Source organism: Falco naumanni, chromosome 4 (assembly GCF_017639655.2).
Source record: "Falco naumanni isolate bFalNau1 chromosome 4, bFalNau1.pat, whole genome shotgun sequence".
Lineage (NCBI taxonomy): Eukaryota > Metazoa > Chordata > Aves > Falconiformes > Falconidae > Falco > Falco naumanni.
The window spans coordinates 69,560,621-69,575,800 of record NC_054057.1 but is presented as its reverse complement, the minus strand read 5'-3'; the positions used below and the strand labels follow the sequence as shown (position 1 = coordinate 69,575,800).

General features: G+C 37.3%; 1 protein-coding gene and 2 long non-coding RNA genes across 13 annotated transcripts in view; 2 read left to right on the top strand and 1 right to left on the bottom strand.

Annotated features, from left to right (window-relative positions):
* LOC121086315 overlaps window positions 1-9,674 on the top strand; it is a 29,644-nt gene extending 19,970 nt beyond the window's left edge. For 2 of the 4 annotated variants that reach the window (XR_005827326.1, XR_005827324.1), the window contains exon 4: window positions 875-1,736. This is a non-coding gene — a long non-coding RNA (uncharacterized LOC121086315). Of the gene's footprint in view, window positions 1-874; window positions 1,737-3,224; window positions 3,369-6,793; window positions 6,954-9,586 lie in introns of those variants that run through there. The other 2 variants (XR_005827327.1, XR_005827325.1) reach the window with 2 other exon arrangements.
* MRTFB (myocardin related transcription factor B) overlaps window positions 1-15,180 on the bottom strand; it is an 85,312-nt gene that overhangs the window by 9,486 nt on the left and 60,646 nt on the right. For 7 of the 8 annotated variants that reach the window (XR_005827321.1, XM_040589882.1, XM_040589888.1 and 4 more), the window contains 5 exons: window positions 11,138-11,278; window positions 9,394-9,641; window positions 7,616-7,769; window positions 4,403-5,425; window positions 2,859-3,014 (listed from right to left, as the gene is read on the bottom strand). Coding sequence is in view for 7 of the 8 variants with exons in the window: in XM_040589882.1 (XP_040445816.1) it covers window positions 2,859-3,014; window positions 4,403-5,425; window positions 7,616-7,769; window positions 9,394-9,641; window positions 11,138-11,278 (1,722 nt within the window). In the remaining variant the exon portion in view is untranslated. The remainder of the gene's footprint in view (window positions 1-2,858; window positions 3,015-4,402; window positions 5,426-7,615; window positions 7,770-9,393; window positions 9,642-11,137; window positions 11,279-15,180) is intronic. The other variant, XM_040589887.1, reaches the window with a different exon arrangement.
* On the top strand, window positions 9,689-12,813 carry LOC121086313. The gene is made up of 2 exons (XR_005827322.1): window positions 9,689-9,957; window positions 11,665-12,813. It is a non-coding gene; the product is annotated as an uncharacterized LOC121086313 (long non-coding RNA).

Below are 15,180 nucleotides of genomic sequence, written 5' to 3'. Positions count from 1 at the left end.
GTGGTTCTGCATTGTTTGTTTGTTTGTTTTTAATTAATAACATCCAGTAATGACATTAATAAAGTTTAAGACTTTTTTTTAAATACTTGCTTGCTTAAATTCCCCATTAAGGGAATGTTATTTGTACCAATTTTTCCCTCCCGTGTAATAATTTGTACATCTAGAACAGTTACTCTTTGAAAGAAACGTTTTGCTGTGACATGCATTCAATTCACTCCTGATATTTTTTTGTGATTTTTCCAGGAAGTGTAAGGCAAATTACATTCAGAAGAGTATGAAATAGTTTAACACAGTATGCACGATCTCCCCATCTAGTGGACAGTCAATAAAATGAACTTTTTTCTGGCCTGATACAAACCAGTCTATATCCACACTTGCCCTGTGTTGCCAGTTTTATGACAGAATGGTTTGGTTTGTGTCATGTAATTCTAATTTATTTTAATTACATGTATCTGAGTAGTGAGGGAGAGGCAAAAGATATAACTGATGAACTTGGGTATCAACTTGTAAATTTGGTTACTGGTATATAAACTTTTTATTTCTTTAGCTGATAGTCCATATACTCATTGCAAATGATTCCAAGCGGTATCCTACTTAACATACTTTTTAAGTTAAAGGGAGAGGAGGAGCTATGAATGTATGAATGCATAAGACTGTTCTTTTAAATTCAGATTTAAATACCTTTATGAACCTTACGCTCCCAGCTACCTTTATGACAAAGGTGCAACAAACCTTAGATTGGGGATGGAGATAAAGCTAGGATAACCTTTGTGGAGTACAGTCCATATACCAAATTAAGTTTGCTGTGAGAGGGTTTAATACAGTTTTTGTTAGCCACCTGAATCACCTGTGTGAGATTTGTTGTACTTTCCAGCTATCTACCACTGAGATGAATGGTTGTGAAGATGTCTCCTTGTTACTGAATGAAGAACAAGGGACATGTGGTAGCTGGAATGTGAAGACACCTCAAGTGTGTAGGAGAAAATAAATGGAATAATAAGCTGGTTTGCATAAAAATCTGAGCTACCTGAGAAAGTCTAGATGGATTCAAGGGACATCAGTTCTAGAAAACAACTATTTATGGAGGTGATCACTATTAGGAAAACCACCTTCACTAAAAAGCATTAAATAATAAGTAGCATTACTCTCTCAGTTCATTAGCTTAGTCTGCCTGCTGAAATATCCAAATCTCATGAAATGCAAACAGCAGGTATAGATCTAATGCCAAATGCATGAAGACTGTCCTGATCTGTTGTATCACATCAGTATTTTACATTCTGATGTAAAAAACCAGTGCAATTATGCTGCCTGCTTTCCTGTAGTAGTAGATAGGTAAGACAAGCAGCTAGGACAGGCAGGCTGCTGAGCTCCAGGATAGCCAGATACAGACTACAGTCTGCTGGGAACTAAGGCGTCTCCATGACAACTGATCTGAACGGGGGGGGGGGGGGGGGGGGCGGGGGGAAATACCAGAGGGTACAAATTTTGGTTTTCTCCTGCAGTCGTTTCAAGGAACTTCCAGACAGCAAGGGATGCAAACTGCTAGTCTCTGGCACAAGTACATGCCTTCAGGATGAACAGAAAATTTCTATATGAGAGCTGTCAAATTAACAGGGTAAGATTAACCCCTTACCAAATCCGGGTGAACCTGGATGAAACCTGCTTTTTGTATATATGTCAGTTTTGAATTCCGTAGTGTAACCTCAATGTCCATGAAATTAAACAGATTGAACAAGTAGTCTGAAGAGTGATGATGCTCATTTAGCTGTGTTCCCCTTTCTTAGTCAGCTGTCTAGAGAATGGCAGGGCATAATCATACATCTTCTAAGATAAATTCTTATCTGGGACAAGAGCCTTAGTAAAAGCAGATTAGAGGGTGCTGCACAGGTAGAAGCCCCAGATCACATCAGAACGTGGGCTTTATGATGCACTTGTGTAAAATGAAGTAGGAGCTTTGAAGAAGGCTGAGACATTTTGTAACAGTCTTGTTACATACCACAAAAGTTACCCTCTTCATCTTGAAATTTCAGTTGTTTCTGAATTATCCTTTCCTAGGGGCTGGCTGAAAAACCTTGTCCTAAGTGATAGGAGCCTTAGAATCGATAACACTGATAAAGAAGCAATAAATGTCCAAACCCAATCTCTTGAGTTCCTAATAGTAGAGGTCAGCCTGGAAGAGGCTCAAAGGTGGAGAAAACCTTTTCTTTTGGGATGACTGGTGCTGAATTGGCACTCAGTCATGCGCCCACTGCTGATAAACATATGTTTTGGAATGGGAAATTTGAGAGCTGATTATTTCGGTTGGACAGGAAGAAAAGGATCTCTCTGTAGCATTCCCCGCATTCCTCAGGAAGAGTTTTATTGTAGGTATGGTGGCGTTTTGACTCATGAAATTGCTATCCTCCGTATCTGAATCCATAGCTTGCTTTCTAAGCAAGGATAAAATCAACAAGAAAAGTAGGAAAACTAACAGGAACTCCTATAAAAGAATAAGTCTCTAAAGTCATAGGTAAAAGCTTTCTTTAAGAGCCTTCTACAAGGATATCTTCTATTTTGAGCCAGTGGCAAGTAAGAGAAACTGGAATATACCGCTTGTGCCAAGCATGAGGAAAAACATACTAACAGTGGTGCCGTAAGAGTACCACTAAGATAAAAAGTCTTTAGTCTTACGTATTTATTTGCAACTGGAAAATAAAGTCCTGCAGACTAAAATTTTGGAAAGAGGAGGAGTTACAAGCCCCATTGTATCACAAACATCATTTATATAAGACACAGATGACACATAAAAGATTCTAAAAGCACTGCCTAGAATTAGATTACACAACTATTTATCTTAATGCTTACTGCTATCCACAAACCTTTCTGACTTGTTGGGTCTGACCAAGTGCGTGCTGCTTAATGGTATTTTGTTTTGATTGTGAAGTATGCATCTGAGGTGCTGTCTGGACCAGGCCAGAGGAAGAAATAGGAGCAGGTATTTGTGACAGAGTCTGTATTCCAGCTTGTGATTGAGCCTAAAGGATGAAGATAGAACATTTGCATTATTCATTATCTCACAGCAAATGACATAATGTAAAAATCTACTGCACAGATAGTGCAGAACAGCAATAGCATGTATTCTGGGAAAGATGGGAGTGAACCATGTAGAGGAGACAACATTTTTGCTCTGTTTGTTTGGTACTGGTGAGTTCCCAGCTAAAAGGTGGTGTTTATTTTGCTAACAGAGTTTAAGAAAGATGAAGACAAACTGGAGAGGGTCCAGTGGAGAGCAACGACAACAGTAAGAGAGAGAGTAAAACCAATGAGAAAGGACTGTTAGAACTGGGTTTGAGTTACAAGACAGACAGAACCGATGATGTAAGAAAAAGGTGGGTTTTAAGATCACAGATTTTTTTTTTTTTTTTTTTTTTATATGGCAATTGAAGGCAAGAACTGTGTCTAACCTCAGGAAAGACAATTTTAGCTGGTAGTTAGGAAAACCTTCTGCAATATCAGTGAAGTGAAGAACGAGCTGCTTAACGTTGTTACAGAATTCTGGGAGGATTTTAGAACAATTTAGACAAAGATCTGTCTGGTACATAGCTACTAGGAATAGCTCTTGCACTGCAGGCTGTGGGGTCCATCCCCATGAGAATTTTACAGCCCTCCTAAGTATTGCTAAACGTGATGGTGCACAGGCTAGCACCAAAGCCTAAGCTCACACCATGCTATAATGGAGCTGAAAGAATTTTTTTTTGCTAGCACAATAGCCATGTGGGTGGCAGGGATTTCATATAGCTATGTCCCAGTAACACCACTGGGAAGTGTATGCTTAATCCTACCTTAGACCAACAGGTTATCGATCAGATTACTCTTACACCTCTGCATTTATAACCTGTCTTGGTTTATGCTGTATTTATTCACTGTGATACAACCTATAACCAGCCTAGAAATAATATTTATGTAACCATGGTTTCTTTTATAACTCCACTGGAGTTCTACAACTAGCATTCACATTTGTAAATATAATGAGCCATCACCACACAAGTTCAAACACACATTCTGCAAACAGTTATACCTCAAAATAAAGTACTGGGTTTGTAGCTCTCTCTTGCAATTTGTAATTAACAAAACAGTGGTATATGCTGATATAAATCAAACCCAACTATGTAGGAGGCAGTACATGGTAAGACAATTACTCTCCAGGAAAGAATACCTAGGAACGAAAGTCACAAAGAAAGCAAGTAGTAGAAGTTGTTACAAAGAGACTGGTTCTTACATTTTTCTACTCTTTTTCCTAAAGCAGAAACAGTGTAAGCCTGATTTTTAAGTTAATGTTACAAGCAGCACATTTACCTGTTTATACTAAAACATGCAAATAGTGCCATGCAGTTTCCATGATGAAAAATAAAAGCACCCTTACCTGCAACTTAATATTTCCAACTGGCAGCTGTACTGCAGTGGTAGAATTTGGTCCCTGGATAGATAATGGAAGGAGCAGCTGTGCAGTTCCTTGGGTAGTTAATAAAGCTTGAGGTTGGGCAACAACTGCCGTTTGTGGCTGCCTCTGTGGATTAACATAAAATTGAGAAATGGCATTTTGAGGTTCAGCTTTGGCCACAGGTATCTCCTGCTTGATAACAACTGCCTTTTTGGCAACTGGATTCTGGCCGCTAGTATATACCGATTGTCCTAAGGAATGACTAGCTACAGGTACAGATTGACTTGCACTAGAGCAGTCAGTAAGAGCTTTTTCATCTTTGATAGCAGCACTGAATTGTGTCTGTTCCAAAGCAGCTGAATTACTAGAAGTCTGAGACTGTTGCTGTTGCCGTTTTTCAACCTCAAGTTGCATTTTCAGTACTTCCACAAGTTTTTGCTCTTGTTCCAGCTTCCTTTTGAGCTCTTCAATCTGCTTTTCTTTTTCTTGAAGCTTGCGATCCTTCTCTGCTACATCAAACTCCATGGTTGAGATGTTTCCACTACTGCGATTCTGATTATCATCACTCATATTTGCTCTTAGTGGTGAAGTAGTTAAGAACTGGGATGGTGACATCATTGTCATCATTTCTGTGAAAGTATCTGCCATACTAGTATCATCTGTGCCTAGACTAGATTGTTCTGAAGGAGAGGGAGATATAGGCAAAGGAGAGCTTATGTTTTCAGTATTTACTACTTTGCAGCCAGGTCCAGTAGACGTTTTTTCTGGAGGAAAGCTGGATACTGTATTAGCCACTGGTTTATTTAGTGTTGCAACAGGAAATGCCACAGTCGCTTCCCCAGTGTTACCTGTGGCCCCAGCAGAAGTGGTTACTGTAACTGAGCTACTAGTAGCAACCCCATTGTTATTAAGATCTTGATAGGTTTTCAGACGCTCAATAAGATCTGTTTTTGTTCCAGACACTGGTAATCCCCTCAATTTCAACTCCATTTTAAGCTCTGCAACCTACAATAAAATAAAGCACAATAGTAAAAAAATAAAATATTAAAAACCTTATTTATATACATTCAACCTTATTAAATCTTAATAATAGATATTTCTGGCATATTCGCCGGTTATTAGGCCTCTGAGTTCTGGCAGCATGCACGATCCGTGACCACATTTCTATGACCTACTACTTACTTTCACTGTTTTAAGTGGCCAAAATCTTAGTAGTGTTCGGTTGTTGTATAATGAATAGTAACAAAGTTATGATAATTTTTCATAAATATGCAAAACGGGAAAATGAACATACAGCTCCAGTTCTGGGCTGAAAACTTCTGAAGCAAACATGTAGACAACGGCAGCCGTGCAGATAAAAGCACTGAATGCTAGCACGCTGAACCCCTTTGTTACACCACCAAGACAGACAGATGTATTTCTGAGAATTTTTTTCAGATCATTTGGGTGATTCAATAGACCTGTCAAACACAAAAGGCTCACTCTCCAATTAGCAACGGAACAGTTACAGCTAGGTGCCATCTGGGTTTCTTTTACAAACATAAAAAGTGTAAGCAGTCAAAATTAACCACATTTCTTATAATAAAACGTCTCAATTTTCCAGTAAGATTACGAAGTGGAGTGCAAAAGTGTTAGGTGTAAATTAATTCTGTGCTTTAAAATATCAATTAAAAAAGAACAGTCACAATGAATGGCTTCTTTTTATGATATACATACGCCACATCGATCTGTAGAGTGTTTGGACCATACGTATGTTAGAGCTACCTCTAAACAAATAGAATAGTGACCTCAGTAATGTTTCAGTACATTGCCAGTCTAGAATTTTAAATTATAGGTCTTCATGATTTGGAAGTGATGAGAAGTCACAGCAATCCATTTAACATTTCTAAGAAATACAGCAATTTTTTGTTAAGCAGCTGCCTACCTAACAACGATTATCAGCTGTTTCCCCCAGTCTGGTAACCTCTACACTTGCTTGAGAGCACACTCCAGTTTTTCTGTTTTTCGACAATGCATTTCTGAATTCTTTATCAGAACTGATTTAGAATTTTCAGTGTTAAAACCACCACCACCAGGTCTGCAAGCCTAGCTTATGTTATTGTTACCACATTAGCAGGAATACCGATACATTATGCAAAAATGGATAAGTGAACAGCTTTAATCACTGCAAAGCACAAATTCAGATAATAAATGAAATATATTAAAAAGTTAATAGTTAGTAACTTAAATGTTTGAAAAGCTTACTTCAGATGCTGTTGTTTGAGTTGAATTTTATAGACTTGTTTCATATTAAAAGACTGGCTTTAACTGGCAACACCACATTCCTGTTTTGAGAATCTGATCTTCCGAAATCTCTTTTTTTATCCCTTCAAGTCTAAAAAAAAAAAATCAGTGCCATCCTTCCGAAACCCGGCGCTGGCTAAAGGAAGGGCGAGGGGATCCAACTGCCCACGAGAGGGCGGCTGCACACTCCTGTACTCGCCCCCTGAACACCCCCGGGCTGCTCAGAGGAACGCTCCTTACGTCCCTCATGGTATTAATTCCTGTTACGGTATTTCTGAAGGAAGAAAATCCTATGTAATACCTTCATGTTACAGTTCAAAAACAGAGTTTACGCGGTTATTGATAAGAAGCTTTTATAAAATTCAGTGTTCATTTTCAGATGATGCGTTGAATTCTGGAAAGACCCTTTATTTTCTGTTTTGTTAGTGTTATGTCTCTGTTGTATTTATAGCAGTGAGCTCTCTGAATATGTTATTATTAGGGCATCTTTTAATTTATACTGCTTAACTAAACCTCTTCACTGATAGACTAAACTTGTCATGAGGAACTTACTGTTGCAGTGTTTAAACCAGCCTGGGCTAAAACTTCACATGAAGTGCACCTCAACAGTTTACCCCAAGTATCAAATTAGGTACCTACAACAATCTGTCTGAAATCATTCTTCCTCTTCTAATTCTTTGGGAAAGAAATGGCATTTCTACAACACAGGCATGTGAGGAGGCTAAATCAAAACAAGTATTCAAGCCCAGAAGACTCGTGTATGAAAACTTTGCCAACATTATGCCAAGCAGGTAAGAGGAAAGTAAAGTTTTCATTGGTAAATAATATCTGAGCTTATTCTTGACAGTAAAAATTTGCAAGTTATGATCTATAGTGATGCACAGGAATAGACAAATCCCTCTTATTTTTTACCTTCAAGTCATCCAAGCTTGAAGGTAGAGGTCCTGGTTTCCGGTTAGGAATATTACTATTCTGTCTCGGTGAGCTGGCAGCTGATGTCGGTGTACTGTTGTTCAAAGTATTCAGTGGCGTATTCCCATTGTTACTCTGTTTGTCATTCAGTGGCCTTCAAGTGATAGGAAAAAGGGGGACAAAAATGTCAATGCTAAATATATTCTGTTTTCAGTCAAGAAGCTGTGATTCTGAATCTAGTGTCTATCAAGTTAATGAACAAACTAACTTATTTTACAAATACATATTCAACATAAGACATTTAACCATTAAGTATTTTTAGTAAAACAGAACAGAGGAAAACATAACAGATTCGTATGTTGACATTTTATTTTCTCTTCAGTTAAGTGTACTAATTTATGCTTCATAATTTTCATTACTGTCATGGTATCCCTGAAGAATACTATGGACTGCAGAATCGGTTTGTACAAATTAATCATCAGCTAGGGCAACTAGTTAGTTTTTTGTTTGTCATCAATAAAAACCCCCACGATATTGAACTCTTATGTTTCAACCCTACAGACATATCCAGTGTTCATATATAATAGGGACCGATGTGAAGGCAGTTTACTATGAAGATGATGCATTGTTACCAGCTGTACTCGTAAGACGACTCTCATAAAAGGATCTCAAAATAATTGTAAAAAAATTTAAAATGCCATCATTTACACTAGGGACCATAAGTCAGCTCTTTTATTTTGTTCAACTGATTTATGAAGAAATGTTTCTGAAAGGTCAGTAAATGGAACATAAGAAGTGTGGGTAAGCAGGCAGAAACATCGCTATCCAAATGTTAGGATACATGGTAATTATAAATATAACCACAGATGGTACCTTTAACTTTTCTAGCCTCACTTGCTGAGGAAAAATAACTCAGTGAAAACTATTATTTAAAAAAAAAAAACCAACAAAAAACCAGATGAAAGTTACTTGAATTTAGGGTTGTGTGGCTGTGGCATGTTACACTATAAGCACTTCTAGGAAAAGATTGGTCTTAAGACAGTAAGAATGAAACTTTGTAGATAGTCAGCTTCTCATGCTGCTATAGAGTGCTGGCAATTCTTCAAAGATTTATTTTTCTGGCTGCTTCTACCTATAGTCAGAAAGCATACCTCTCTCTGTTAAAAGTGCTAAAGATCAACACTGATCAAGAACTCCTATAAGCATTAGAGATGAGGGTATAAACATTATGCAAATACTACCTAATTTAAAAAACCTGTTTATTCTTATTTTTAAACTGCAAAAATGTGGTCTGTGAAACTGACGTAAAAAGACAATAAAAACACAACAGTAGTACCTGCCTTTGTAAAAGCCATCACCTGTAAGCTTCTCTTCTGCTCTGCCTACCTATGTCCTATTTGAGTGAAAATGGAGTCAAAATTTCCCTGCTTTTTTATAAATGCTTTTGAGTTTCAAATATGCATCTGGGTTGGAAAAATGCATGTGACAGGTAGGAAGTTCTGTTTCCACATCAATAATAAAAATAACTAGGACCACTTAAAGACTTATCAGACTTCAGGAGTATTTTAACAAGAGAACCACCTCATCACCTCGTTAAATGAGGCAAATAATACACCCACAGTGATGCAGGTGGCCATTTAAGTTTTCTTGGGTTCCAGTTGTCTCTTAACATTTGTAAAATATGTTTACTTCTAAAGCTAATTAGAATAATTATATACTAATTCTATAACTGATGTATGTATCTTTTCTTTAAAGGACACAAACAATGCTTCACATACTTCAGCGGTGCTGGCAGAATTGTCTGGTAGTTGTAGTGTTGTTGCTGTTGGCTCAGGATCTGCAGCTGCAAAAACAGTTGCTGCTGTTGCAGTAGCCGAGCATAGTTGGAGTCCATCTGTGGCTCATTTTTCTCACCTTTCTGATCAGGTGGAATATATTGATGATACTTCAATTTTTTCACCCTTGGCTTAGGTTCTTTACATTTCTTGCTCCGATGCTTATCATTTGGATTCTTTGGGTGGCTTTGCTGTTTACGGATGGAAAACATTGAAACAACTATAACCAACATCTCATTTACAAGCAGTTATGCAAGGTAGAAAGACAAAGCATACAGGAGTGTATTGACTGCAGAGTTGCTGAACACAATTATCCCTGCAAACCTGCCCAAAGGAATTGCTTACCATCCTTGAAAAGTTAATGTACTCCAGCTGGCTTCTACTTTGCACAAGAAAGGGTCATCAATTCACAGTTTGTGAATGTTTTCTTAATGGATGGTGCAAATGAAGTTAAGGGATTCTGCTGGGTATGAGCCGTCACTGCAAAGATGCATTCTTCTTAAACAGGTAAGTTCAAAAACACTTAGAAATTTGTACAGGTAAAAGCTTGTACTTAAAAGTCTGTCTGTAAACACCTGCAGGTCACAAGTACTTACAGGTCTAGATAAAATCAGGGACAGGCATTCCTATAAATTACAGGATTACTCTTCTGAAACTTTCAGCAGTATCCTTATTAGTGATACCTGCTCGTGTGTTAGAACTCTTCCTTTACAAGCTCTTTGAAATTATTTTCAGTGAAAAGTCAAAGGCAGTTACCTAGTCATACAGAAGGTACCAAAGCAGAAGTCCTGTGTTGATCCATGCACATTTATTACACAGATAGCCTGGTTTTGGGGGATATTGGAATTTGTCATTAATGTCCTGCATTAAGTAAGCTGGTGCGAGTCCAGTGATTTCACTGGATACAGCCAAATTTCTACCAGAAATTGACTATTAGAGGCCATCCTTGTAAATTTAACCAAAAACTAATTTCCTGTAGTTGGGCAGAAATCTACATATCATTACACAGCTGAAGACCTTTGGCGATGTTGTTGAAATACAGACATCTTCCAACACAACCCTCTCTCTAATTGTATTTTAAAAACTTTTTCATACTGCTGGCTAGGTCAGTGCAGATGAGAGAACTGAGTATGTTATTCTGGTATTCCATTACAAGGATACAGTAGCATCTCTCACACCTTGTGTTCTACTTATACAATAAAGAAACTAAGAAAACAGTTGCAGAAAAGGAGCAATGCTGTTTCCCAGTTTGGTTATAGGTAGACTATGAATGCGATTGCCTCTGTTCCTATTAAATTATTCTCCATACAAAACTAGATTAAAAAAGATAATTATTGCTTTCACCAATAGAAAGTAAAAGCTTAGTATTGCAAAAATCTGTTACCCTTATTTCTTAAAAACTTCCATAGCAATGCAATGCATAATTCTGCTTGAAAACTTCTGTCAACTGTACCGTAAGGAAGGACCTCTTGAAATAATGACCCAGTCCCTGCAAGTGTTAATCGTTGATTTTAACATACAGAAGCTTTCAGTCAACAACCTAGTACGTTTTCCTGAAGACTGATAGAAGTTGTTGTTAGTTTTAGGCGCTATAACGTTACTTGTGGGTTTTTTCATTAAATATAACATTGGAAAAGGACACAGATTAAGAACATAGTCCTCAGACACTGTTATTACAGATACCTACCTTTACTAATGTTGGCCCAGGCTTTGCTGCAGAAACAGTATTTGTGGTCAGGGTGGTTGTAGCAGTAGAACGTGTAACATGCTGTTCAATTGTAGAGGGAGTTTTGAGAAATTCAGGAACTGGAGAGGTTAAAGGTGGATACTAGTATTAAAAAAAATATAAGGAAAAAGAGAAACATTAAAAACATCCACCATTCGAATAACTGAAAAAATGTGAAAAAGTTAAGACAATTCACCGTCACGTCAAATTCACAAAATGTACATGTCTACAAGTTTTCTATCAAGGCACATTTTGGCACACTTCAAATATAGCGAATAAGATAAACTGGTTTCTTTCTTGACTCCTTAGTTTGTATTTTAACTACTGCATGTAAATGTATCCAAAAGCTGGTTTTACTAAGAAAGGATTTACTTCTAGTTTCACCAAAGTGAAACAGTAATTGATTTTAATATCAATTTTTGTAGCGTATCATAATAAAGATTTTTCCAACACTAACTTATTTCTTATTATTGTTCTTTTTTCTGCAGGTAAAAGCAATGATAACCAAAAAGTACTTGTAACGACATAAAAAGAAAAGCTCTCTGAAAGGGCTTTGTTTTCCTAACTCTTCCATTGTTGCTTTAATTTGCAGAATTCTTTCCTCCTTTTAACATACATGAAAGCAAAAAAAGAAATGTCATGAAAGCAATTTTTTTTCCCTGTCTTTCTTACAAAATCATAAAAAAAGAGCTGGAAGGGCCTTCAGAAGTAACTTCACTGATTCAAGTCAGGAACATTTTACTTTAACATGTATTTGTCTCTGGTTGGTAGCCTGGAATCAGATTAACTGACTGATTGATGCCAGTTCTTAACTTTGCAATTGCAAAATACTCGTAGAACTAACAGCTGTCATTAAAGTACTTTTGCTCCTGGCATAAGAATACAAAAGAAATCTTCTCTTCAAGGTAGTCAGTCAGAATTACAGGAAAAGATTGCGTCAAATACATTTATTTTCTTGTTAAGTGTTAACAAGTTTCATGTATGAAGGCTTCTTGAACCAAATAATCATGGATTTGAATGTATATGCGTCTAAATAAAGAAAAAATGTTCAAACAAAGTTGTATTAATTCTAAATAAAAGGAGACATAAGGGTTAGAAAATAATTAAAGGCAGAATGGAATGCATCATTAGCAGAGATAATACCATTTGTTATTACTCTGCTTGAAGGAGCATTAAAATCTGACTCTAGACACACTATATATATACTGAGGCAGCCTACTGAAATAACAGAAAACGCTGCTTTATTACTATAGAATTGAGGCCTTCAGTATTTTCTGCCTGTGAAGTCAGAATCTTGTGTACACATAGATAAAGAGAATTTTATCACACAAACTACTACTGCCAGAAAAAGCCTCTTTCACGAAGGTCAAACATCAACCTAGGAAAATGAACTTTGGGTCTCAGGATGATCATGGAGCGGCAGAGCAGATGCCTTTGAAGAGACAGCTTCCTACAGTATTTTTGTGGCAACCACACCTCTGACTGTGCCAGCAAGTATGTTTCTTCTGTATTTGACCACTAGCACATTACCATGTAGTACAATCCAGTAGCCTGAACTTTACTGAGTTTGTTCCCCTGCTGTTACAAACACCATGTGTATAATTTCTTCTGTAAACTTATTAAATTCCATATACGCTCAGGACTTCTTTTGTTATTATTCTTATCCTGGCACCACTATGCCTACCAGGAGATTCCCAAAAGTTTTCATACATAATAACCAAACTTCACTGGGCTTAACTTTGCCATAGCGATTTTTTCTGTGCCAAAATTGTTTTCTGATTTAAAACCGATTTCCTTCTGTACTAAATATCCCTCTGATGGGATATAGACTCTGCACAGCAACAGATCTCAGCCCTCATTTTTCTAGCCGCAGAAATGAATTTTTATTCTTTTCTCATAAAAGAGATTTTTCATTCTCTGATCATCCTTTCCTGTTTGTGTTACAGTTTTCATTAGTCTTTCCTTGGATATAAGTAACTGGAAATGTATAGAATATTCCATATGGGGTCTCACTGGATCCTTACAGTGTCATTAACGTTTCTACTGGCATCATCTCTTCTAACATACTTGCAATTTAACAGAGGAAGCACACAGTAGCTCAGCCACTTCAGTGCTGCTGCTGACCACTGTACCCCACCTGTCTTCCTCCTCACTTCTCTCTTGAGTCTGTCCCCAGGTTTCCACACCTCCTTCATGGGAAGGAGAGGTGTTTTTTTCTAAGAACTATTCCATTCTATTGGAATTCAATTTTTCTCCTAAAAGCCAAATCAACCAGTTCTTTCTGCATAACAACAGTCCAACTGTACTGAATGCCTTCCCACTTCTGTTATGTGACCCATTCTTATGAAAAGAGGATGTCCCCAAGTCAACTCCTGCAGAGCACTGGTACCAACTTCCTTTCAACCCAATACTTCCCTTTCTGTCTTATCTCTGCTAATCTCCATCTTTGCCACTTTTGTTAGTGTTTAGTATCATACAGTATTAAATCCAGACAGATGAGATCACCTCCATTAGTTAAGAAAGCAACCAGATCACCTAGTACAACATCCCTTTATAAAAAGCCCATCCATTTCCCTTATATTCCTATCAGTAATGCTGATATTCAGAATACATTATGAACTCCTGCCTTCTACTTAAGTCAGATGGGTACTTCTCCCTGATTCATTTCTTCCTGTGCTCTACTATTCTTCCATGAAGATTGGATCACAAAGGACTTAAATCGGTTTGCTAAAAACACTTGCTACACAATTTGCAACTTCATGTCCTGGTTCTTTTGTATTGCTGGGATAGCAATTATCAAGCTGCCAGTCTGCACGCACCAAGCTCCCTGACTTTTGCTTACAATTAAATTATAATTATTTTCCCTTCTATCCCTGTATTTCTTTTATACATTTTGCTGTGTTCTCAGCTGTCAGTTGCCAACAGGCAGCTATAGCTAGCTCACTGTAACTTACCTAAACTGTATAGTGGTTTCGATCCTTCTGCAGTGCAGCCATCCAGAGGCAAAGCTCCTGATGCTGCTTTTGTAAATTGCAGGATTTAGTATGCCATGCCTAGTCACTGAAACGTTGTGCACATGCCTGTCTTGGGGTTGTGTCAGTTTATGGTGGCAGGCTAAAGATATAAATGCCTCTATTTTTATATCCAACTTTCGAAGTGTTTGCTCTGGAAAGCATCCGCTATCTACACAGTATCTGTTACTTGCCGGACTTGCATAAGAATTGGCAGAGGACTTCAGAGGGACTTACTTTTTAAAAAAGGGTTCTGGATGCTGTATTCCAAGCATGCTGCACTCCTGTTGCTATCAAGTTTAAAAAGCTTATTCTGGTTATACCAGTAACATTTTAAAAAGCTCTTAGTTTGTCTCTGAATCAGTGTACCATGTACAGTATTACCGTAAAGCACAGGCAAACTCTAGTGATCTCTTGATTTTTGCTGGGTTTTATATTTTCTTTTCCTGAAGCCCCATCTAAAAAACATTTTAAATGTTTGATACTTCAGCTTACTCATTACTTATTCTTTCACCCTTCACCATTCTAATCCTTTTTGAACCCAAACAGATAACTTGACTTCAAACATACTATTTAGCAACCCTTTACAGGCTATGAAAGCACCTCTGTAATGACAGCACAACAAAACTCTTCAAAATGGAAAGGAGTTAGTAACTTTAAAAAAAACAACAACAAAACAAAAAACCAAACCCAAACAAACAAACAAAAGTCCAGACCCAAACAAAACCCCACAACCCCACCTCTGTAATTCCTATGGCTTGAAAATCATGGTGTTAAATATTCTCCTCTTGCCACAGAGTAAACTACTTTTTCCTTCCATTAGTTGTTACCCTAAACTACAAAGGATTAATAGCTACATTAAATACAAAACTTTTTACAGACTTCCCAATTTTACCCACAAGTACGAGATGAAGCAATGAACTGTGCTATCATTTACTTGATACATTTTTAAATTCAAAAAAGAAATTAACAGGTTACGACTCCTTAACTTGA